Source organism: Aythya marila (genome assembly GCF_965140915.1).
Source record: "Aythya marila genome assembly, chromosome: 2".
Classification (NCBI taxonomy): domain Eukaryota; kingdom Metazoa; phylum Chordata; class Aves; order Anseriformes; family Anatidae; genus Aythya; species Aythya marila.
Window position 1 is genome coordinate 26,171,534 of NC_139043.1, and position 24,882 is coordinate 26,196,415.

At 46.5% G+C, this 24,882-nt stretch overlaps 2 protein-coding genes across 7 annotated transcripts in view; one reads left to right on the plus strand and one right to left on the minus strand.

Annotated features, from left to right (window-relative positions):
- Positions 1–11,399, plus strand: part of PPP1R9A (protein phosphatase 1 regulatory subunit 9A) — a 160,427-nt gene extending 149,028 nt beyond the window's left edge. For all 6 annotated transcript variants that reach the window (XM_082752523.1, XM_082752520.1, XM_082752525.1 and 3 more), the window contains 3 exons: positions 41–160; positions 3,288–3,470; positions 4,465–11,399. In XM_082752523.1, coding sequence (XP_082608649.1) covers positions 41–160; positions 3,288–3,470; positions 4,465–4,677 — 516 coding nt within the window. In that variant the 3' untranslated portion in view covers positions 4,678–11,399. The remainder of the gene's footprint in view (positions 1–40; positions 161–3,287; positions 3,471–4,464) is intronic.
- A 903-nt stretch (positions 11,400–12,302) lies between these two features.
- LOC309874407 (serum paraoxonase/arylesterase 2) lies at positions 12,303–24,550 on the minus strand. The gene is made up of 9 exons (XM_082752526.1): positions 24,460–24,550; positions 21,797–21,867; positions 17,923–17,978; positions 16,803–16,968; positions 15,622–15,748; positions 14,724–14,924; positions 13,996–14,077; positions 13,340–13,468; positions 12,303–12,583 (listed from the first exon to the last, which is right to left on the minus strand). Exons 1-9 carry the CDS (start codon positions 24,531–24,533, stop codon positions 12,425–12,427), a joined length of 1,065 nt encoding a protein of 354 aa, XP_082608652.1. The 5' UTR covers positions 24,534–24,550; the 3' UTR covers positions 12,303–12,424.
- Positions 24,551–24,882: the final 332 nt, after the last annotated feature.

Sequence of the window (24,882 nt, forward strand, 5' to 3'; positions counted from 1 at the left end):
AGATTGTTTGGTCATTCTAACTCCTCTTTTTTCTCCACAGAATTTTGCGTTCAACGATGACTTCAGCCCCAGCAGCACAAGTTCAGCTGATCTGAGTGGTTTAGGAGCAGAGCCTAAAACCCCAGGTTTCTCACACTCCTTAGCACTGTCATCGGATGAGGTATGTTGATGAAATTGTTTAAGATGGGAAATAGTCATTTTCTTTGTCCTGTGGCATTTTTCTTGATAATTGCTGAAATAATTAAGGGATTTTTTTAGGCAGTAGAAGGGGAGAAGGAAATTAATCTTGGTTTCTAGATTATATTTTATATAGATTATATTTTGTTGCTGCTATAATGATTATTTTAAATAAAGGCCCTATGGTCTTATCATAGGATTGTTATGCGGTATTGTAAAATGCAGTTGGTTTCCTAAGAGATGTTCCATCCTCACGTATTTCAATACACTTTCCCTACGTTCTGAATATGTATATGTGGACCTATATGTACATATACTAAAAAAGATATAGTTGAGACAGTTTTGAGATAATAAAGATACAGTATAACTGGATAAATACGGTTGAAATGTATGGTACCTTCACCTAGACTAATTTTACCCTAATACATTAAAATACTAATGACCTGTACATGCAGCTATTGTGTATTCCTGTACCTGCCTGTGTATGCAGTGATTAGAATGTGTATGTGTTAATCCAGTTTGCCTTCTCTTTGTGCTTGCTCTGCACATACACAGTGGATTTGAGCTCAGTTCATCAAACTAGATGTTTGAACAGTGATAACGCAAAAAAGCATTCCTATCTCCATAAATTGGTAACAGAATTGAATGGAATATAATATATTGAAAACACATTTCTGTGATTCTGTTTTTTGTCTCAATTGTCAGTGAAGCTGTGCAATTTGACAGTAGCTGACAATGTGTCCTGTGGACTCGAGAAACCTGCTCTTTTGTTCTCTTATAAACACTCAAACACTCATTACGAACTTAATATTTCCCACTTCAGATTTGAACCAGGGTTTTCTCTAGAGAGGAGGAACTTTAAGCATCTCTGCCTTTTTTTTTTTTTTTTTTTTTCCTTAATGACAGTAGTTAAGTTGTGCTATTACTGCTGGCATGCTTTGCATAGGTTTAAAGAACTAAAGCCATTCCATGCCAACATCATTTGCCAAAATGGAAGTCTGCAAGACCAACCATTCTGTAGAGGTTACTTACTGCAGATAATAAAGGGCAACAGTTTTTAAGAATCACAGGAGAGGGGTAGACAGGAATCTGTATATTCTTTGAATTACTGAAAAGAGCAAAGAGATCATTAACACTTTCTTTAGTATTAATACTATCTTGATAATACAATTCATTCTTTTATCATTTTTCCTTCGAGTTATATTATGTATTTGATTGTGATAATGCCCAGTAGCACTGAATTAAAAATTGGAGAATGTTTTCATTTGGCTTGTTCGATTTTCTACTTCAAAAATTCCAAGTCCGAACAGGTCTGTAAAAACAAAAGTGTTTTCTCCATCCTCTGCAGCGTCCCAAGTTGCAGCCTGTGAATAAGACAGCAAGGTCAGTGAGAGCTGCAGGGGAAAGCTGTGCAGCCACCCTCACAGGGATTAGGCTGCCATTGCTCTTGAACCCGCTGTGGTGCATTGCTGACAGCACTCCTTTGCTCAGGCTTCTTGGGCATATTGACATAATTATTTGAAGGAGACAAAACAACTAAAGGAGAGGGTCAGGAGGGAGCCCTGGGCCTGTGTTTTATGGTCCTCTCACTAAGGAGTTTTCGCTCTTGCAATCGGAGCCATCAGGCAAGGGCCTATTGATTCCAGTGTGTCAAGACCAGGAGCTCAAGGGGTTTCACGGGCACGATCTCAGGCTTAAGGCTTAGCTGCCAAACCATGTGTGTGCTGAGCTTTCAACATAATCTCTCTGCTTCTGGAAATAATTTTCTTTTAAAGAAATCTCTTTGTTTTTTGAGTAGCCATATCTGTTTGCAAATCTTGGTGCTGCCCTTGCCCAAACTTTTACATGCTGTTACATGTTCTGTATTTTGTTTCTATAATGCTTTTCTTTCCCATTTCTTTGTTGCTCCCTCACTCAGAGCCTGGATATGATTGATGATGAGGTGAGATACCAGTGTGCTGTTGTGGTGAACTGTGTGACCATCGCGTGGCAATGTGTCGTCTCATTTGCAGATTTGCATTTCTTGTTTTACCGTGTCGTGTGGCAAAGCCCCTCGTTCCAGCACAACACGCAGTTGTCACTGCTTCTTCTCGCGTTGTCTTCAGTTCCTCTCTCCTCTCACGGCCATGGCAAAGTGCAGTTTTTGTGTGTGTTGGAAGGGGAAGGAGGGTCCGTGTCAGAGCACATCCTCCAGGCCTAGCATCAGCAGCACCAAGCTTCTGCTGGCTACACGAGGAGGAAAAGACAGAGATTAAACCCTTATCTTCCTGTCCCTGTGAGATGGGTGGCCAGAAGCTGAAGGAGCTCCCAGCATCGTCTAACCCAGTGGAAAAGCTGCAGGAACAGGAGGCAGCTGCTGCAGCCCGGAGCAGCTGCTTTGCTGACCGGGGCTTGAACAGAGCAGCTTTTGTCTCAGGCCCCACCGTCATACCCTGGGTGGAAGAAAGTGGCAGAGAGGGGGCATAGGGGGGGCTAAAGCAGCTGAAACCCACCTGCCCCTCCTGGTGCCGTGTCTGTGCTCTCCTCTGCAGCACAGGCAGGGCTGTGGGATCACTGTGTGTTCCTTACCACCCCTCTGTGTCATCCCATAGTCCTCCATGGGTAGCACATCGGTCTCGCTGGCTGTTTGGTGTCACCGCTTTGAACTTTAGAATGGTTTTCTGAGTTGTTTTTTTTTTTTTTTTTCCTGAATTTCCAGTTTTATAGCTTAAACACAGCACAAAGATCAGTGAATGTGCCTAGGAAGTGGGATGCAGAATTCACTGCGTCCGTTAGAAACCTTGTAATTTGGGGAATAAACGTCTTGAGATGGCATAGGAGCGTACCTGTTTTAAACTGTGCCACCTGGACAGTTCAGTCCCTGCTTGGGTTAAAGGGAATGCCAGTTCATTTTTCTTGTTCTATTTATAAATAAAAAACTTTTTAGGTACCATGCATCAATTCTGGTATCTGGTTAGGTACAGAGGTAACACAGTGGCGTGAAGTTGTTATTATAGCAGTATAAAGATAGCACAGGCACCTCTGCTCTGACGTTGGTGGTTTGTACAGAAAAATGCTGTCTCTGGTTGGTGTTACCCTCTTAATAATAACGCAGCATGTTTTTGTCACAGATCCTGGACGATGGACAGTCTCCAAAACACAGTCAGTGCCAGAACCGGGCTGTTCAGGAGTGGAGTGTGCAACAGGTTTCCCACTGGTTAATGAGCCTCAACCTTGAACAGTATGTGTCTGAGTTCAGTGCCCAAAACATTAACGGGGAGCATCTTCTTCAGCTGGATGGGAGTAAGCTCAAGGTAACTGCCTGACTGGACTTAAGGGGTAACTGTATTATTTGTTGTTACTGGAGATAATCTTAAAGGAAGCAAGAATTCAGAGAAAAGGAAGAATCCAGAAAGCAGAGGACCCCATCTGTGGAGTGGTGATAGACTAGAATAATAAACAAGGAGTAGAAAGCTGCAGCAGCACTTGGAGAAATTCCCATGTGCACGTAGGTTCAGAAGCTCCAGAAACAGGGGGCATTTGCTGTGTGAAAACTCTGGGTGCGTGTCATGTACCCATACTTGCATGCACGAATCATACGGTAGCATGTATAAGTGGTATTTGCATGCGTGTATTTCTCATCCAGCTCTGTTCTACAAAAAGGCAATTCAGAGAAGATTGTGAATAGAAATGCATCAGGAGTAGCAACTGTAAAATGTTTTACTGTGATACTGGAGGCAAACGCTGGGTACCAATTGTACTCTCTTGGAGCTAAATACAGTTCTGATGTATAAAGTATGCATTGGTTCTTGCAGTGAAAATATGAGCTTAGTGTTGTCTGGAATAACTGTAGGAAGCAGTTGTGGGAGGCTCAGCATATCTGAGAGTCAAAGTTTGGTGTTTCTGAAATTTCACTAACTCCAAGGTTTTTAGAAGGCAGCAAGAGAACTTCTGACTAAGACATAGCCATGAGAATTGGGAAATCTTGTTCTGCATAGACTTTGATGGCTTCAGGCAAAAGCTTTAATATTTCTTTGTCTCGTTTGATCAAAGGAATGAGTGTAACAGAATTTTGGTTACAATGAGATCTAATTTTTTAATATTGTACAAGTGGAAAGCATGGAAAGTAGTACAGGTGTAAAAAGTTATTACTTTCACTTCAGTAATGTATCTGACTATATCTCAAATTTGCTTAGTTGTGACAGTCTTCTACCTGAGAAGATTTATTATTAGAATACGATAAATTTGGTGATAAATTAAACAATATGAATATATCTTTCTTTTTTAATTTTGTTTTCCCCATCTCAGGCTCTTGGTATGACATCTTCCCAGGACAGAGCAATCATTAAAAAAAAGCTAAAGGAAATGAAAGCATCCCTGGAGAAAGCTCGCAAAGCTCAAGAGAAAATGGAAAAGCAAAGGGAAAAGCTTCGGAAGAAGGAACAAGAGCAACTGCAGAGGAAATCGAAGAAAACAGACAAGTGTTCATCAGATGCAACAGAGGGCACTAATGAGCAGTGATGAGCAGAAGTGCTGCTGAGTTAGTAACCTGGAGGCACTTCGGGGGAAGAGAAACTCCTATCCGCTCTGTTGCCCCTTCAGCTTTCTTGCATCCATTACATGAGTGTGCACAGAGAAACGGGGCTATAAATAGGACGACTAGGGAACTTTATATCGTGTAGTTTTATTTTCCCCCATATCCAGCTCACGCGCGTTGTTGTTGCCATGTTAAACAGCCCCAGCCCCTCGGTTCGTTTCGTTGTTGTGGACAACTAACAAATTCCATATTCGTGTGGCGGTGTTTTCTTCCAAACTACTCTTTTCTATTGAGCTCTGTGTGTTTGGTCACTTCAATAACCAGCATGATGCTGAGGAGCATGGTCCACTGCTTCCCCTCTTCTGACCAGGATGGCCAGTCAAAGCGATCAGTGAATGCTTCTTCAGCTGGGTACAAGGAGTCATCCTCTGCCTGGTAGGAGCTGACCTGACTTTCTGACTGAACTTCAGCTTCTCTGCTGGGTTTGGATACTCAGTTCCGTCTACTGGAGTAAGTTTCAGCTTGCATCAGTACCTTGAAGCGACGCTGCTCTGGAAACACAACTGTTCAGTGACTTCTTAATATACACTGGAGATAAAGACAGGAGAGTTGACATCCACCCTGGGTAAAAGACAGGAGGTGAAACTCTTTCTGTTAACTGTACAATAGTTAATCCAGGAAGGAGGCAAAGCCTTAAATGATTATGTGGGTTTACACAGAAATCTGAGGATAACATTTATCCTTTAGGTATCTGAGCAAGGATGAATTTCTAACTAGAGCACAGCATATAGATCTGTATAAATTTCTTTGTGCTCCCAGTGTGTAGGCAACTTTCTTATAGCACACTCCGCTTTCTTTTTCATGTATTTTGAACAGGAAACTGGGCTTATTTTGTTTTGTTTTGTATTTTTTTCCAAGAAAAACACCACATTATCAGATGCATTCTCCAATAAGTATTGGAAGTGTAAGTTTTGTGCTGTGCTGTTATGAAGCTGTCATTGGAAACATTTTCAGAGTCTGCTAAAGACTTTCAGTTTTTACAGAAGTGCACTTTAAGAAGAGGAAGAAGAGGGATTCTGGCTAAAATTAAATTCAGTACATTTCTGTTAGGATCAATGCTGCCCTGGAGGTGAAGGTTACTAAATCCAAAGCTGCCATGTATTAACTGTTTTTATTAATGTGTTTAAAGAATATCCCTAATGAAACAAGAATTTTGAAGTGTAGGCTGTAGAGTATTTGGATGGATTAACAGTGGTCTTGTTACATATGTCAGAGGTTTCTATTATCCCAGTCTGTGAGTCCATTGGCGAAGCCTGCTGAGTAGTTTTGACTATGACACAAGCAGTGGATAATGTTAGTGCCTCTTAAGAGCAGCATTAAAATATTCAGTATTTCTTGAAAGGAATGGAAAGACAACTGGCAAATATCTACAGCAAGAAGCTGAAGGTGTTATATTACTGCTCTTAGTCAAAGCTAAGGATGCAGCAGTGTCTGTATTTGAAAAGCATCACTTTCCTTTTGTGCATCCTGCAAGTTGCAGTCTCCATCTAGTTAGTCACGTTAACATGTGAATTGTTTAAGACGTCGATGCACACTTACAAATTTGAACATAACAATTGCCGGCCTAAAAAATGCCAACACTGAATTCTTTGGAAGAAAATGTTTGTTTAGTTTGGCTTCTCTTCTGCTCTGTACTTTATGACATTCAGATCTGTGTCTGTCGAGTTCTCTGAAGTTCAGATTTGAAACAGGTGGGGTGCAATGTTTAGAGTTAAATGTCTTTGATCATAATAATTTCTATGATGTGTAAAATGCTCTGTCAACTGACAGAGCCTAGTTCATTCAAAACTAATACACAACAGATCTATTTAGTCTTAGTTTTATTTTTCCTTCCAAATCCAATTTCTACAAGTTTCTGATGTATACTCTATTCAAATACAAAAATGAAATTACCGTAAGAGATACTTCATAATATTTCTAAAGGCTTGTGATATTTTTCTTGAGATAAACCACTGGCAAAAAAATATACCTGCTAACAAGAATTCCACGTTGAAATGAATCTTTCTGCACTCTTCGTTGGAGAAAAAATATACAGATGTTTAATAGCCTCATAAAACTCACATTCTGTTATTTTAGGAGGTTTTGAATTTATATTCAAGAGAAGTTATCTGGAAGAAACTGGAAATTTAATATTTTAAATACAATGTTGATAAAATGCATTTGATGATTTTAAATTATGTTTACATTACAATGTTTAAGTGGTTGTATGCAGTTATCTGTGGTGGTGTTCCTGTTCTGTGTTCTCTGTTTTCCTAGGAACCTGAGCAGACTGCTCGGCATTACACACTTTGAGTTTTCCCTCTTGCTGCCTAGAACAGTCTCTCATTAATTTCTTTGTAAATCAAGCTCTTACTCTGCAGAATAACTAATTTGACTTAAGTCCTTTAGGTATTTGGTGGGTTTTATTGCTTTGTGCTAATTTCACTTTGCTAGTCTCTGATTAAAAAAGCAAAAAATCTAACTTAAAAAGCAGTAGCTTTAATTTAAAATAAAACCATAAATGCATATTGATCAACACATAAAAAACAAACCAAGCAATGTCAAGAGTTTGTTCCTCTTTCTGTGCTAATTTATGCAGTTCCTTTTATTAAGTATGGTAACATTTTGGGGACATATGGAAATGTCACCAGATTACAGACATGAACACCGGTGCAGTTTGAAACTTGTATTCCTGTTCTCTAGGATTTTTAAAGTTGCATTGCATTCCCTCCCCTTGTGTTGTGTAATGACATACACGAAGCAGAAGATGAGGATGTCTCATCATTGTCGACTTAATTTCCTGTACACCAGTGCTAAGTCAGCCTAATGGTTTGTGTGTGTGTGTAATAAGAAGAGACAAATGCTCCACGCTAAATGACTGGAAAGAGTTTTTCTTTGGGCTCACCACCTGCAGATGTAACTGTAGCCTACTTTTGCCTGTTTATTTCTGGAGTTAGAGCAGCTCTGGATGTGCTGACTTCAGAGAGCTGTGCAGGCAGCTTGGCGTTAGCCGTGTCCCTGGGTCAGCTGCCCAGGGGGGTGACGCAGCTGCCCGGAGAAGTTGGATTCTGCAAGGTGAGGCCACCTCTGTGAGCTCTGGCTGTGCTTACCTTGCTGCACCTTGCTGGTCTGCAAACGTGCATGGACAGAGCCTGGCAGGGAGCTGGCACAGCCCACAGAAGGGAGTTAGCTGGATGGGGAGCTTTGGAAAGGAGCCTCCTGAGCTGCTCCCCCTCCACCTTCTGGCTCACGTGCTGGCAAACAAGGAGTGGGCGATGTTGTGTAGCGATTTTGGAGAGTTCATTCAGCTCCATGTAAAGCCAGGGAAAGAAATGCCACTTGTTACTAGTGCAGAAGCCAGTTGTACAGTAGGAAGGAGAAGGATCATTACTTAGTTGTGCATGGCCAAGAAGTGCCATTGTGGGCACCACTGCGTCACTAAGAACCAGAACGAAATCTTTGCACACAGGCGTGGCGCCTTAAAGACCCTGCAGTGCAGCCCGTACTGTTTATCAGCACTGAAAATTAAGGGAAGCTTGCAGGAATGAAGTCGTGTGTTAATTGTTTAGCCATGTGTTTACAGAGGAAAAACAAAACCCGACCATGGCTCTTTTTAGGTGTGGCCACTTCCCCTGCGGTACCATCAAACCCAGTGGCGGAGGGGCTGACCCTTTTGGTTGCAGTTCCCTCATTCCACGCTCTCCCTCACTGCAAAACCCCAGGAAACCTGTGCCGTGGGCCAAAACGCTGAAAATAAATAAATAAATAAACGTCTGAAAGAAGCAGGCACATGCTTAATTAACTCGTAAGTCCTTATCAGGTGAGTTGGGCAAAGTGCACAGAGGAGTTGAACAGTTTGGGTTCAGTTTCGTTTTGGTAGTGGCTGAAAATAAGGAAATTAATTGGTCTTTCTAGAAATGAAACGTTCGGGTTGTTTGTGGCTTGATTCCTCTTGAAATAGGTGCACGTGGGGTTGTGTGTGTAGGCACAAGTCCTTCCATCACTATCCATGCAGGCCCCGCTGCACGGAGGTCGGCAGCGGCTGCCTGGGAGCCGTGGGGCTGGGGGAGATGTGGAGGAGTGAAGCCCTCGCCCTGAGCTTCCCTTGTGTTTTTTGTAGGGTCTCCAGTATTTTGCAGATGGAGAGATTTTGGAGTTCTGTTAAAACCGTCCCCACGGTGCTCCTCTGGAGGTCTTCCCATGTGTTGGCCTCGGGGTGGTTTTGTGGTGAGGGGGAGCTTGGCAGGACTGATGTGTCCGTGTTACTATTCTGGGAAGAAAAACCCGTTTTTGTATTTTCTAAACCTGACTTTGGGTTCTGTTGGCGCACTTTCGGCAGCTCGTTTCTGAGCGGGGCTGTGCGTGACCCCCACCGTGACGTGCCCAGGCATCGCAGTTGACGGCGGGATGGCACGGTCCCTTTTGTTGACCTCCTCCGCGTGTCTCACTGTAGCTTCTCCACCCGTAGGACTGTGACTTTTCACAGCTGTGACACCACCACCGTGACACTGAGCCCTCCAATCCCTCATTACAAAGCGCGTTTTCTGTCCCTAAGGGGTGGTGGGACCGGTGCTTCTGCCGCAGGCGTGAGGAGATGGTTTGACAGAGGTGGGTCTAAAATGCACTGTGCTCACTGTAAAAATTGGCTTCTTACGTTGTTTCCTTTTCTATGGTTGAAGAGGTGGTTGCGCTTCAGATTTTTTCCTTTTTCTGTTGTTTTTTAAAGAGGTTAAATGTATATGAAGTGCATGTTGATCCTGAACTTTTTGTTTGTACATCTTGGTGTCTAATCATCTGCATGAAAGACGCAGTAGTGCCATGTCTGAGCTTGTTCCCTTGTGCTTGGTTAATACGAACTTCTATAGATTGTTGAGTTTTCCCCGAAAACAATTTTCTTTAATATTTCATTATTTGGAGACATCAAAACAAAACATCATGGTGGCCCTTTGTTTTCTTACAGTTTAAATACCAACAACAAAGCCTTGTGGTTTGAAGTTAATTTGTTAGTGTAAATAAATTTCTTGCCAATGAGTATTATTGTTGTTAGACAACGAATGCAATAAAATGAGAAATCCTGAATCTTTATTAGAATCTGTGCCGAGTCCTCACTTCCCTGCCCAGCTGTTGGCTGTTTCGGGACACAATCACTGATAGGCATGGGGGGCAGCTGCTGCTGCACGTGCCGGGTTGGCAGCGGGGGGAGCCTTGCCCCACTCGCTCCTTCCTCCCTTTTGCTCGCTGCCGAAGATCACTTTAAACCCAGCTCCTGGCCAGAGGGCTGTGGTTCCCAGGCATCAGCTTGGATCGTGTACAGTCTGTAATTATGTTAAATTAGGTTTAAAAAATAGGGTAGGGAAAGGTAACGGCCTTTTTTTCTGAATATGCAGATGAAATGTACATCCAGTCTTGCAGGTGGACATACAAATAGGCTGCCTTCACACTGATGCTGGCCGATGTTTGTCTTTAAACCTGCGTTAGTTTTGGTGCACTGAACTTGTTATTCTCAAGTGTAGGTTGGCTGTAGTGGACGTTCTGCATAGCCAAAGTACAGCTCATCTGCTGGACATGGTAACGAGTCTGTTATTTTATTTATTCTATTTTATTAAAGCATTAAATTAGGAGGGCACTGACTGTCCAATCTGTCTAGTGACTCCAGTCCCTGGGATTTGCATCTGGCTGAATCTAGGCCAAGTGCTCAGCCCTTAATCTGATGGGAAGCCTCCTAACCCAGGCTGGGTTTCCCCGTGGCTAAATCACAAATGTTTCCTTCTGCTGATACGGCCACCACCTGCAGGAAGATAAAAGCATCCCCAACCCATGAACCAGATGAACTTAGTTAAAATAGGTGCATTACAGCACTGAGGCTCTAAGTCCAAAACTTGCATCTGCTCAGCAGCATCCTGAGCCTGCAGCCTGAGCCTGCAGGGTTGGGTTTGGGGTCGTTAGAGTTAGCATAAATGTAGTCCCAAAACAGTGACTAGTCGGTGTTTCAGCTCTGTTACCACCACTGCTTCAAACTTGAGAACAAAGAGTGACACAAACAAAGTAATTATTTTAGAGTTAGCTCAGGATGCTGGTGGCTAATCACTAGTGAGTTAATAGCCCAGCCTCTCTTTATTGTGAGCCCTTCCTTCGGATCAGTCCTGCTGCTTTGCTTCGGGAACACCGTGTGTTCCTCAGCGCTGGAAGGGGCCGCAGGTCCCTGCAGGAAAGCACGCCGCTTCCCAGGGAAACTGAAAATATCCTGCAGGGAGAGCAATCGCAAAGGAAGGCACAGCAAAGGCAGAGCTGCGGTAAACGGCATTGCTGAGCACATGGTGCTGCTGGCTGGTGCTAAAGCCGAGACCTGCAAAGAGCGAGACAGAAGCTGTCCTCATCTGGGGCCCATTCTGTGCGGTAGAGGGGCACTTGATCAGCCGTCTGCATGCTGTGGTGAGCAAACCACTTGAACCCCTGCTGCAGCTGGATGAGTCCCTGGTTTACCGAAGCCTCCACAGGCAGACAGCAGCCCCTGGGCAGCACTCGGCTCCCTGGGTTAGGGCCGGGCATTGCTGGAGAGGATCCGTGGGCACAGTCTGTGCGCCAGGAGACTGTGAGCAAAGGCAAGCTAAGGCAAGCAGAGCTCGCTCAGGGGCAGGCAGGCAAGCGGTGGTTCAGATGGCGGCTTCGGCAGGACCAGTGTCCTGCAGTGCGCGCTGCAAAGCACTGAAGTGACTTCCAGCTTCAGAGGACACTTAACTCTGTTTATTGAAAAGGATGAGCAACCAGCACCCTAAAAACATCAGTGGATGAAAACCCAGCTAGGTCCTTTAATGGCAGAGTACAATGCTGCTGGTACGTGCTGATGGGTGACTGTGAAATGGGGGCCCAGCACACACCGAAATCAGCTCCGCACTGCCTGGAGCTCAGCACAGGACAGGCAGGAGCCACTCCAGGTGCCAGTCACTGTGGCAAAGCGCCCTCGAAGGCTCCCTGTGCTGTGACAGACAGTAACAGCTAATGCGCTTTTCACTGGAGGTCTCTGGGACTGGTTTCCTGCTCATTAAGGAAAAAACAGCCTTCTTTAAGCCCCCTCCAGAAGGCTCAGTAAGAAACCACTCCAGAGCGATGCCCCCTCTTTTCTCAGCAGGATTAAGACTCATGAAAGTGAAGTAATGTTAGGAAATGGTTTAAAAGGGGAAGAGGGAAGAATTGAGCCTAAAATATCGTTTATTCTCCTTCCACTGATTTCTGAAGTGTTAGGGAAAGCCCGGATCAGGAAGGCTTAGAAAAAGAACCCCTAGCACAGTCCCTAGGAAAGGCCAGGGTCAGTGCCAAGAAAGCACACCAGACTGGTCGTTAGTAATTCTCATTAACAAAACCAATTTTCTCAGACAAAACCCAGAAGTCCAGTCACAACAGACAATTCGGAGTCTGACGGTTTCAGTCATTTGTCATCCGAACTTCTGCTTTACCCTCTGTTACTGTCGTCAGGCACTCCACTCTAAAGAGAAGCTGGTTTCTCACCTTCAGTTCCGCTTCCTTTACCGCTAGGTAAATCTCTCAGTCTGGAGAGGAAGGCTACAATGCATTTCCATGGCTCTGGTTAACGTTTATTGGAACAGTCTCATCCTTAGGAAATCTAGCACAAACTAGGTGAGTCCACGAGGAACTAAAATCCTTCCCCCTGCCGCAGCTCTTACCCGGGACCAGCTATAGCTCACAGTACAGGGCTCTGTGGAAGACGGTGCCGATGAGCAGCTTTCCATCATGGACGGACGCCACCGAGCTGCCCTGCAGCACGGAGCCATCGTCTGCATACACGCGCGTCACCGCCGGCTCCTCCGAGAGGATGTTCTGGATGCGCAGGACCTGCCGGAGGAGGGGGAGACGTCTACTGAGAGTGCTGTGGGTGGAAATCCCCCCCGAGGGCAGAGGGAACGTCCAGACCTTAATTTAAATGAATTAGCTGGATCAGCTGCTGCGTACTGCAGCAGTTTCGCCCTGTATTTTTTTTCCAGATAGAGTAAACACCTGCCCACTATCCTAAATCTGCTGCTACCGAATGGGATAATTCTGACAAGTGTCTTACGGGGAGCTTCAGACAGCTCTAAAACCAAACGTCCAGCCATCAGCACCTCATGCCCCGCTGCAGGGCCTCGCTGGGTGCAGAGGGAAGGAGGACTGCAGTGTCACCTGCTGATGAGCAGCGCTTGCACAGACAAATCGTTCCAGAGAGAACGCTTCTGGCCCTGCTCTGCGCTCAGTCAGTGCTTTCGTTTGGCAAAGAGGTGCTGGCTCAGTAATTAACACAGTTCATCAAAACCTGATTGCGCCGCCACAGCTGCACAGAAAGCAGCCTAAGGAGTCCAGACGGACTGAACTGCTAAGTGGAAATTATTCTGTTGTCTCCAAAGGGTCTGAATTGGTGTTTTGTGAACTGAGCGAGTGCTGCTCAGGTTTCCCATGTGAGGGCAGAAGCTCTCAGCTGGGAGCCAGCGTGGTCTTTGCCTTCAGAGAGGCCAGGCAGGCACTGTTTCTATGTTAAGTTAAACCAGGATGATTTGGACAATGCCACTTTCTGGCACAGACATAGCCCAGAGACCAGTGACATCTCCCAAAAGGCACCTCAGAGGCAGGAAGATTTTCTGGATCACTGTAGAACAGCTTCATCCCATTGGGATGACAGCCTGTCCAGATGTCCCCAGTGTCAGGGTCGACAGACAGGTTATCGAGGAGCGTGTCCAGCTGCAGAGTCTAACCAACAGAGAGAAAGCAAGAAAAAGAGAGACAGTAAATCTATCATAAGTCCTGGAAGCAAAGTATAAACCTGTCTTATTTGCAGTCATTATCAATAGGCTTATCCATGACTCTCATTGCACATAACCCGATTTCTTTTCATTCTCTCCTCCCCTAGGGCCATCTCCCCCCACCCAGTGTATTTTATCCCCTCCTCCGAGCTGGGAGCCTGCTCGCTGCTCTGGGCTTCCCCCTTCAGCTGCCTTCAAGCCATGCTCATGTTGGTTTTATCTGTGCTTGTTGGATTAACCCACGCTGCCCGAGGCAGCCTTCCACCATGGCTCCAGCAGCGCTCAGGATCCCTCTCTGCTGCTGGTTGGACCTGCTGGTGAAGACCTGCAGCTCTGCAGTGGGGCACCAACCCACGGCAGGAGCTGTTCCAGATCAAATATTCACATGTGAGCAGGCTGAGGGGTGAAGCCTCACGGGGACTAATCTGTCTGAAACCTGCACGTAGGCCTTTTTGGGGAACAGCAGCACCTTACCTTCACATGGGTTAAATTCCAATTAGCATGCTTTTCCATAACATGGACTTTATGATCTAATACATCTGCAACATAGATGTACCTTCAAAAGAAAGCACCTCTTAGCAATGTGCACGAGTAAGCAGACCCCCAAGAACAGTCAGTTCCTCACGTGTAAACCCGGCTCTTCCTGCAAGGAATGCCAGCTCACAGTCCTCGCATAGTAATAGAAATTTCAAGCAGGCCAGAGTGCACTGAACCAAAGCCAGCCTGCTGAGACACTAATGGAGCTTCACACTGTGCCAATTCTTCCATTATGACACTGAACCAGGCCTTGGTTTGTCATATCCCCAGATCTATTTTCTTTTTTAATTTAAGGCCACCTGTCTAAGCCAGACGACTGGCTAGCACAGGGGTACAAACTTGAGGACTGTAGAGCATTTCCTCGCTTTCAGAAATTCTGCCCCATTGATCCTTGCAAGCAAGATGCACAACCTTCTGTATCAGCTGGTTAAAACGGAACAGCTTTTGCTCCAGTTGTACACAAACCACCACGCAGAGCAGGAAACACTGCCTGCAGTTAAAGATTTCTGTTCTACAAACCCTCTGCATCGCTTATGTTTTGCAGGTGGCACCTTGCCTTATATGAGCCGGTTTAGCCACTGACCACAGAGCTCCTGTGTGCCCAGAGTAGGATTTCAGGATTCTTGTGCCTGACTGAACAAAATCTGAGGCAAGGAGAAACTTACTTTTTATCAGGTGAAATGTTAATTCCATTGGCTGAATAAAAGTCAGCTGCTACTTCTTTAACTTCTTTTGGACTGTAGTAAACAACGTTTGACCAGGTTAAACCCAAGAACATCTCCAAGAACATCAAGATGAAGTCAGAGAAGTAGTGATCGTTGGTGGCATAGAAGCTGTCTGGCCCCATAGCCACTATATCATTCACGCTGAAAAAAAAAAAAAAAAAAAAAAAAAAAGAAAGAAAAAAAAGAGGGAAAATGAGAAAATGAAAAGAGGGAGAGGGAGAGAGAAAGGTAAACAGGTCCAGCACTATGCAGTGCTGAAACCTGACCAGGATGGTAGGACATAAACTGGAGATCTGGCTACCTGCCTACAAGCCCATCGAAATTTTTCTCTTTTTATTACATTCAGCTGGAAACCAGAAAAAAAAACAGTAGGAGTTGTGACAACTTTATCTTTCAGGCTACCTTTATCTTACAGTCAATTTGCATTAGTGCAGACCAAGAAAACTCTGCATGCAAAAATGAAAAAAGAAATAGCTAAAAGCATGCTTATTTTTACAACACCGCAAATTCAGACTAATAAAGTATCTGAAGATTGATATCTGCAATCAGCTGAGACTGGGTTACATGAGAGATGAAGTGAGTGCCAAACCAAGCTAATTCACTGGCATCAGTTGCAGTGGAGCTGACGAGTGATTTAGTGGTACAACTATTAAAAATCTCATTATAGAAGAGACTGAGGAACACAGTTTATAATGGTAAGGATAAGAAGTAATCAATAAGAGAAACCAGAAAGCTGATTAGAGAGAAGATATTTCGTATTAATAAGGCTCTAATACCAAAATCATCCTACATTGGATTTTACTGTTCTTCTGGGGAAGACTGTATTTGGCTCCAGTACCTTATCAGAAGGTCATGCCGAATGGTTTTCAGATGCACAAGAGAATTGTCATCTTCTACAAATTTAAACACTTCTACTGTGCTCTTCTGGTGCGGGTGATTCACAACAAAAAGGTACACGGTGTCATCTTAAAAGGAGAAAATGGAGAAAGGATGAATTTCACTAGATCTCTGCAACACTAGCATGGGACACTTTGGGTTTGGTTTTGGTGCTTTTCCCCTCTGGCTCTTCAGAAGCAGAATGACGAGTAACAAAGCAATACAGGATGCCTCTGCAACTGGATCCATATCTCCAGCTACGCTTTGACTGGGCTCACCCTGTGGAGCACAGACATATTAACTAGATTTTTACAATTCTTACCAATGGAGAAATTAAGTAAGGGCACCATCTCTGTGCCCAGACCATTGGGTTTTGCAGTCTGATGCTCTACAGTGAGTGGGTACATGAAATAGCCACAGCTTGCTGGGAAGGAGGGCTGGAACCCTAGCAAATTTGGGCACTTTGGTTTATTTATGTCCCCTGAGAAAACTGCCCTCAAGCCTTCTCTTGTAATCCCTGTAAAGCTGCAGTCTCTGCTGGTGAGACCTTAAATTATCTGCCAACCAACATCTCCAGTAGCGCTTCTCTAAAAGGGTACCTGCCTTCGGATGCAGGTGAAGCTGCAGGAATGAGTCTCTTTCTCTTAGCATTTGCTGGACTATTATTGCCTTGCTAAAAGCCTCAGTGAAAGGACAAGGGAAAAAGAGAGGATGGAGAGCATAAGGATCTTTTAGTGGTGGCTGTGGCCTGTCACTGGAGAGCACTCACTGCCTCTTGTCTGCTCACTGCTAGTCCGTCAAGCATGTGTCTCCTGAAAGCCCTTGAACCCGAGGGTGAGACAGATGTAAACTGGCAAAATAAACCTTGTGTGGCTTTCAACTCTTCAAACATCTCTCATGTTTCCTTCCCTTTCAATAGACAGGGCAGCTTTCTGTCTCAGACAGGCTGAGACCACATGCAAACGTGGTTGCTTCAGCAGCCGACCTCTAGAAAAGAACCCAAAAAGACCAAATGGCTGGAAACCTTTTTCTCCCCCGCCAAGTGCACGCAGGCTATTGGGACTCCGATGCAAGACCCCAGAGGGATTCCTGTTGCCCTTTAGGCTGAGATTTAATATCTTACCAGGTTAAAGCTCTCTTTACCTTTGTCTATGTAAGTGCTGATCCCATGAGGGTTAAACGACGCCAGGTCAAACCCACGGCTGATCCTCAGTTCAACTGCTCTGGGCTTCTCTTCATTCAAATCCATCAAAAATATTTCACCTGGTTTGTCTGGTGCGAAGCTCTTTAGTCCTGGGTACTTCAAGCCCTGTAAAATCAAAATATAAGAAGTTGTTTCTGGATGAAAAGTAACAGGAGCACCGCAAGGCTGAAAACACTGCAGCCTTGTTCAGGCTTTGCAAGTGTGCATCAGCCTTGCCTTCTGCTCCCCCCGTGCACCCTGAAGTCACAGGGCCGAGGGATCCACGCTGCTGGGGACAAGGCACCAGCTTCTACCACTGTGGTGGCACCCATCCTGGCTGGGACAGCCTTCCCCCTGCCTCTCCTCCCAGCTCCCCGTGTCCTCCTGCCACCACTGAGGTGCAACCAGCCCCACCACGGTGCCCAATGGCTGTGCCAGACCTCAAGTGTTCCCATCAGCCAGCACCAAGCACAGCACCGGGGACAGAGGCACCCAGTGCGGCCAAACGCATCCAGCAGAAACGAACTAAAGCCGTGGTGCGTGGCAGTGCTGTGGCAGCTCACAATTTCTGCCATGCATTTTGCAATGATATTGTTCTCTGCGTGTCCCCAGAGCACATAATTCAAAACTAAATGGCTTTTGTTTTAGAAAATAATCCCTAGGCCTTCTGATTCCGAAGAAAAGCTTGAGAAACTATAGCCTAGAGGCCAGAAGAAACAATCAGGAACAACAAAATCAGCACACGAAATCTGTGTTTCGTGTGGGCTTTTTAAAGATGACGGGGAGCTGACACACCTTTTCAACAAGGGGGAGGTTGGCATTTCAACATTTCAAGCAAGCAGCACGAAAGAAACTCAAGGTTACACAAGTGCAGTGGGATACACGTGTGAGAGCCGCCACCAGCACTTCTGTGTTGAGAAATGCACTTGCTCAAGCAGAAGGAAAGGGTGGTGAAGCCGACTCAAGACCGGGCTGATCCCAAGGAGCCAGCCAGGCGGGCAGAAGAGGAGCCCATGCTGCGGGTTTCACCTCTGCCCTCTGCAGACAGCCCCTGTGCAGAGAGGGAGCGCGGGCACTTACGGAGCTGATGAAAGCCAGACCATTAGGAAGGATGTCGATGTCTTCCGAGCCCCTTTCTGCAAGAAAGAGATAAAACAACCTAAACATTCTCCGCTGAAAAAAACCCACACAACTTCCATTTAGCGCAATCCCAGCTCACACGAATGCCACTTTCTGGTGAAAGGGAATTGTGCACGCCGATCCTTGGGGCTGGGCTGGGACCCTTCGTTAAGATGAACAGCCAAATATTTAGTTAAAGCTCTCGACTGGCTGAGAACCTGCTCTAACAGCTGAGGACTTGAATAATCAGACCATATTTTAACTGGGTAATCGCTTCCAGTATCGCCAGTTCCTGCAGCCCCTGCAATATTTTTCCCTGCTAAGAAAAAAAATAAAATAAAAGCCCTTCAGTAAGAGCACTACAGCAATTTCAGGCTTTGATCAAGTGCTCTCCGCTGAGCTTTAGTCTGACTCAGGAGCACGTTTGCCATCCCCTCCTTTCAGTGCTCTCACCAAATCAGCTGCACCCCGTGGGTCACACCATCACACCTCCCCTGCCCCACATTATCCCGGCACACCGGGGCCACCCCAGCCTGGTGACTTCCCAAAGCACATCCTGGGGCTGCCTGCAGCGGAGCAAGACACCAGGGTTGGTGACACAATGGGACTTTGGAGGCAGCGGGCACAGAGATGTTTAAGGCCTGCATTTCCCAACTAAAATTCTGAATTTTCAGCTCTACTGACGTGCTGGTTTAAGCAACAAGCTCCTTTTCTTTGCCCCAGCTCTTGGGCTCCACAAGCCTGGACCCATTTATAAAACGGGGCTGGTGGCAATTCCCCACTTGCTGGGATTGCTGCAAAGATAACATGGATAAATGTCAAGAGGCTCGTGGTGACATGAGCTAGACAGACAGCATTTGCTGGCAGACCACGCTGGTGAGCCAGCAAATAGTGTGAGGTGTAATTTACTTCCTCTGAAGGAGAGAAGAGAGCCCACTGGCAGTGGATGGTTAAAAAGCACAAATTTGGGACGGGAGAGGAGCAAAGAGAGAGCGCTGCCCTGCTGCTTACAAATTGCAGAAGCACTCACTGCCGCCTAGGAACTGCAGAGCAAAGCAAATTCTGGGCGCTCCTGGGCTCCTGGCGCGTGTGGCAGAGGGAGAGCACGGTTGGGAAAGCAGGAAAAAGCTTGCTCAGCAGCATCCTGCAGGAGCTGGAGAGGGAGACGGAGCTGCGGGGGCCCCGGGGGGATGTGATGGGAGGGCTCTGCCCTCACCGGCACCTGCAGCAGAAGGGAGAGGAACTGACTTGTTAGGTGGCAAAAACAGATGGAGTTTGGGCAACACAGCTGGGCAACTGTGCCACGCCGAGGGCTTGTCCACCAGAATATCGGAATAGGTAGGGTTTTGTTTTTTTTTTAATCAAGATTCCAGGAAAAGTTGCTGTCTATCCTAGAAGCACGATTTATTCTGTTCTTTATCTCAGTACGCGGTGTTTTGCTGAGGCATCTAACAAAAAATGAGTGTTGTGTCCCAAAGGAAGTGACTAGCATGTCTGCGTCCCAGGAATCCTTCCAAAATGCACGTTTCTCCAGCAATTTATGCAGTCACTTCTTGAACTTCAGGAATTACTTCAGGGCATATGGTTAGCTTACTATAAACCAGCAACATGATTAGACACCCATAAAATTCAGAAGACAGTGTTTATTCAACAAATCCATCCCTTTCTGCGTATTTGAGAATGAGATTTAGGATGAGCTACAAGGTTGTTTTTTTGTTTCTTTGCTCAATGTTTGCATCTTTGCTTAGATTGCACAATATTTGAAAAGCTGAACAGATCGAAGTCTTAAAAAAGAGAGAGAAAGCAGGATGAAGTTGTGCAGAAATAAAAGGGTCCACTAGAGAATTTTTTCATTGCTTCCCTTACAACTGACACATCGCTTTTCAAGTAATTAAGATAAACTGCACCAGATGCCTCTGTTTCCATGCACAGGGTGGATAGTTGACAATTGTTTTGCTCAGAGCTGACCCAGCTCATTACCTATGTCCCAAATAAGAGGCCACGAGGACTATTTTAAAGAATAAAATAAAGACAGACTGTTTATTCAATGTATCATAGAATTTTAAAGGAAAAAGGCCCGGGAGGACCAAGATGCAGAGGTACAAAGACAACTTAAACAAAGCCACCCACGTGAGCAAACTTACAGATCTGGGCAAAAGCCCTGGTTCGAATAGTGCTACCTGTGCAGCATCTTGATGCTAGGGCTCCTCAGTGTCCCTAATTCAGCCCTCCCAGTCACATGAAATGAATTACCGAAGATGTTTGCATGGACATGCAAACCTGTGAATCTGCAGCAACCCTTTGTTGTTTCTATTTCCACCATACCGGACCTGCCAAGCTAGCTTTGTCTTTTGATTTTTCTCAGAGCAGCAAACGACAGAGTGGAGCCAAGGCGTGGCACACAGCTCCGTGTGAAGGGCTGGTGTTTTAGGAGCCCGGGGAGAAGCAGAAATGGAGCTCTGTAAATTGATCTGCTGCAGCCTCCAAGGAGGGCTGGGTTCTCAGAATTCACCTAATCCCCATGTAAATGTCAGGCACCAAAAATGAGATATTGTTTGGAAATTAAACTGAACAATGGCTGTGATTTCCAGCTCTATTTCTTTCCTCAACAGAGCATTTTGCAAAGGTCTTGTAAAATAGAGATAGTGATGTACTTAAAATAATTACTCAGAAGTGATGTATATACAGATCACCATCAATCAACCACTATCCTGAGTCTTGTTTGAGTAAATTACAGCTCAGTCTTGAAGAGTTGGAAAGTTTTTTTCAATTGCAATTTCTAAGTATTTCTTCTGCATGCAACCCCAGGCAAAGGAACTCTGTATACACTCACTCGTTGCAGTAATGTGACTTTACAAAGATGTTCCTGACGTGAGGAAGAAGCAAGATTGACGAAATCAACACAGTGACTCAGCAAGCTGAAAGGTGAGGCTCTAAAGCCTCATCCAAAGACTTTATTACCCATGCAAAATACATGGAAATTTCAACAGAATATAAGACATTTCTGAAAATAGTAAGGAAGGGGGAAAAAGAAGCCATTTAGGCTCTGTTAAGTTCAAAAAGTAGAATCTGGGGGGAAGGGAGACGGACAGCGTGTTTAAAGCTGTCGGTTTTATACTCGGGTTGTCCAAAAGGGAGAAGGAAAAAAAAGTTAGAAGCATTCCCATGTGTTAAACACGTGACCTGAAGGACAAAGTCAACATTCCAGCTGCTCTGTTGAACCTCTTCACAAACCAGACTAAGATGACAAATATGACCCCTTGGTCTTTGAAACCACACAGCCACTTTGTGTGACTGCGCTGAGCTCCGCCGTTTGCACTGAGCTGTACCAATCCTCTCCTAAAAGTCCCCAAAACGAGGAGCTGAGCCAGGGGGTGGCATGGAGCTGGCGGGCAGCTCCTTCACCACATGCCTGTGGTGTTGTTTGAAGGCTTCCACCCTCGCAGCGTGGCCCATCTTAAAGCTGTCACCAGCTGACAGCCACCTGAAGGCACCTGCCCCACCAGCCAGCTCCCCCTCATCCAAATGCCAAATAAACTCAGTGAATTAGCAGCGGAGCCGCGTGTGCAAGGTACTTGTTATCCAAAAAATAAAATAATAAAAAAAAAAGGAACAGAAGCTTTAAATACCGATGACAAAAAGTAGCATGCCAAACAAACGAGATTTTCAGTATAATTTTCTCCCTGTGGCTTCTCCCTAGCTTGAAAGCCCAAGCAGCAAAGTGTGTCTGAAAGTCAAATGCACTTTCAGGATCAGGCTGAGAAGCTGGCTTTCACAACCTGCTTCAGAATAAAACCAGACAAAAGCAGTGGACTCGGCGTTTCTGAATACATACCAATCCCTTTTATGAGCTGGCAATTCGGGAGGGTTACGGGGTCGATTTCCCGTGCAGCATTGAGTCTGTTCCTGCAAGAGAAAAGGGTAGGTTGACAGCACACAGCCACTTCTAAAAAAAGCAACACTCCTTGTGTGTCTTTAGTTTATTGCCTGCCATATCTCAGTGATGAATCAGATGTAAATTACTGAATAAGCAAAACCCAGACCTGACAACAATTGCTCCAAACCACCACCGTGGTTACAGGCATCCAGAGATGAAATGATTCTCCTGAACGGAGTATCTCCAGGAGCTTGACCCACTTCAGGAGTTTCACAAGCTTTCAGGAGCTTGTGCCACCCACCACAGCTAAAATGACAAAATAACTCAAGGGTCAGCCACGCTTTCTTCAGGTTTCCACCACCTAAGCACGGCAGCAGCCTGCAGTTAGGATCAGTGTTTCAGACGAGGAGAGGGCAACCTTCTGCCCCAACCTCCAGCTACGTCTGGTGGCCAGGCCACCAGCAGCTACTCGCTCCATTTCTTATTCTACATCCAAAAGCAGCAGCAGTGCTGTTGCAAGGCAGGACTGCTCATGTCCTAACAAGTGGGAGTTGGAAGTAGGATTCTCAAGAATCATTTCCCTGTCCCTTCATCTTAAAAACCTTTTAGGCTAACATCTAATAATGCACCCTTCTTTGCATGCCTACTCTGCGGTCCTGTTGAGGATGTACTTGCTGCAAGCACAGGACACTCTGAATGCAAACATCCCACAGCAAAATCTAGCTACATTTGCCCCTGGTGTCCCCTGCACAGCCCTCCCTGCCTTGGGCTGATCATTTGCACTGCTGCTTGCCTGGGACTTTTCCCTTTCCCATTTGCAAGAGTTTTCCCCAAGCGGTCTGCGAGCCCCGCAGCGCCCAAAGCACAGCAGGACCGCAGCCAGCAGCCAGGCAGAGCTGATGATATCCCGACGGCATTCCCAGGGAAACACTTTGTGAACTGGAATGAGAGTAATTCGAAAGGACGCTGGTCACAAGCCTACAGCACACACAGAGGCTTTTTCAAAATGTGTCAGTTTATCTAGCTCGGGCAGCCCCGGCTACTAAGCCAGATGGCCTAGATAGCGAGCTGGCCTTCCAAAAACACATCAGATGTGCAGACTGGGGGGGGATGCAGCTTCAAGAAAAGCAGGAGTTCTGCCAGCTGGTGCCACCCCAGTGCTTGGCACCTCTCCCCAGCCACCTCCTTGTTCCAGTTCCAGTCCTCCACCCCCTGTCCCGCTTTGTGAGACGCACACAGTGGGCATTCCCCCTCCTTGGGCAGCAGCCTATTACATATTCAAAGCCCTCTCTCTCTTTCACTTCTCCTCTTCTCTCGACTAAGCAGTCCCAGAACTTTCCTCTTCCTGACAGGACTGAAAATCACCTCCAATTGCTGGTTTTGCTCCCAGTTCTCTCCAAACCGCCAGCATCTTCCTGCAAGCATGCTGCTGCGTTGAGCAGGACGCAAGCTGAGGGCTGTATCAGCACGGAGTGTTATCAAATAATAACGCTGTGTACATATATGAACAATAGATACTGGTCGTATAGATATTGTTCACATATATAAAATCCATATATGCCCGTATATACGTACATATAGGAACACTGTGTTCATGTATATATGGCCAATGTCATATATGTGTATTCTTCTGAGGAAACCAGTAACACAGTATAAATCATGCTCAGGTTTTATAAATTTGGTAAGGGCTTTCTTCAAGGAAGAATTAGCAACTCCAAGTCGTCGACAGCAGAATCCGTGTCAGTTCAGTCAGTAACACACAAGAATTTCTTTCCCGCTGCGTGAGTCTTACTCAAGACCAGTCTGCAGCTATCAACAACACAACAGATGCATAAACAAACCCGGTTTAGGAAGAATTAGGTCTGTAGGACTTGTAACAGTTCTCCAAGCCTTATCTTTTGAGCATTTCAGGGATTTTTGTGTCACACCATGTACACACAATATACCCAAGGCACCCGAAGCGCAAAAAGGCTTTGCTGGATTCCTGCCTTCTGGGTGGGGGTGGGCAGCAGGGGAATTTGGGATTCCCACAGCTCTCCTCCGAGGGCTGTGCCTCCACGATTGCAGGGCACGCCGTTAGCAGCAGCCGCAGCTCCCTGCCTGTCTTAGGGCTGAAAACACCACTTGCAGGAAAACCCACCGAGCACTACAGATGCTGGGGGACCCTGCTTTTAGCAGGAGAGACGGCTCTACCCAATTCCCAGTATTGCATTTGTTCTTGGGGCCGGGAGCGGGGCATCCCCACGGTCACTGCACGGTGCCAGCAGTTGTGGACGTAGCGCAAGGTGCACGCACACCTGTGCCTGGGGGGTCCTGAGTTTTGGGGGGCTGGCTGCAGGCAGTGCTCACCTCCTTCTGCAATTAGCGGCAATTACTGCAGGCGTACGGCTCAGAGAGCTGGAGGGCATAGCAGCATAGACAGAATGGGCTGGAAGGGACCTCTAAGACCACCCAACTCCAACCTCAGGACCACAGCGGTCCGCAGAGGTCAGAGGAGACCTCACCCACGCAGGGGCTGTGTCAAAACCAGGGGAAAACATCGCGGGGGCTCCCTTCCCTTCAGCCCCGCTCCCGGTGCCCCCGCTGCGGGGCCGCCCCCCGCGCCCCCGCCCGGCCCTCACCGAAAGGCCAGCAGCCGCTCCGCCGCCAGGGCCGCCGCCATCCCGAGCACAGCCACCGCCAGCAGCTTCCCCATGGCCGCTCCCCGAGCCCCGAGCCCCGAGCCCCGAGCCCCGGCCACCTCCCAGCCCCGCTCTGCTCCGCCCCGGGACGGGCCGGGCCGGGCCTGGCTGCCCCGCTCCGCCCCGGGCCGCCCCTCCCAGCGCGGCGCTGCCCCGGGTGGGGAGCCTCTGCCCTCGGTCCTCGCGGGGATCCCTGAGCACCCACGTCTCATTTCCCCCCTAAAGTGACTCCAGGTCTCAGTTTCCCCCCAAAAGTGACCCCACCTCCCATTTTCCTCCAAAGGGTGATGCTCGTCCCACTCCCACCAGCATCTTTCTCCCCTTGGTCTCCTACGGGGTCCCCACGCAGCAGGCTGCTCAAGC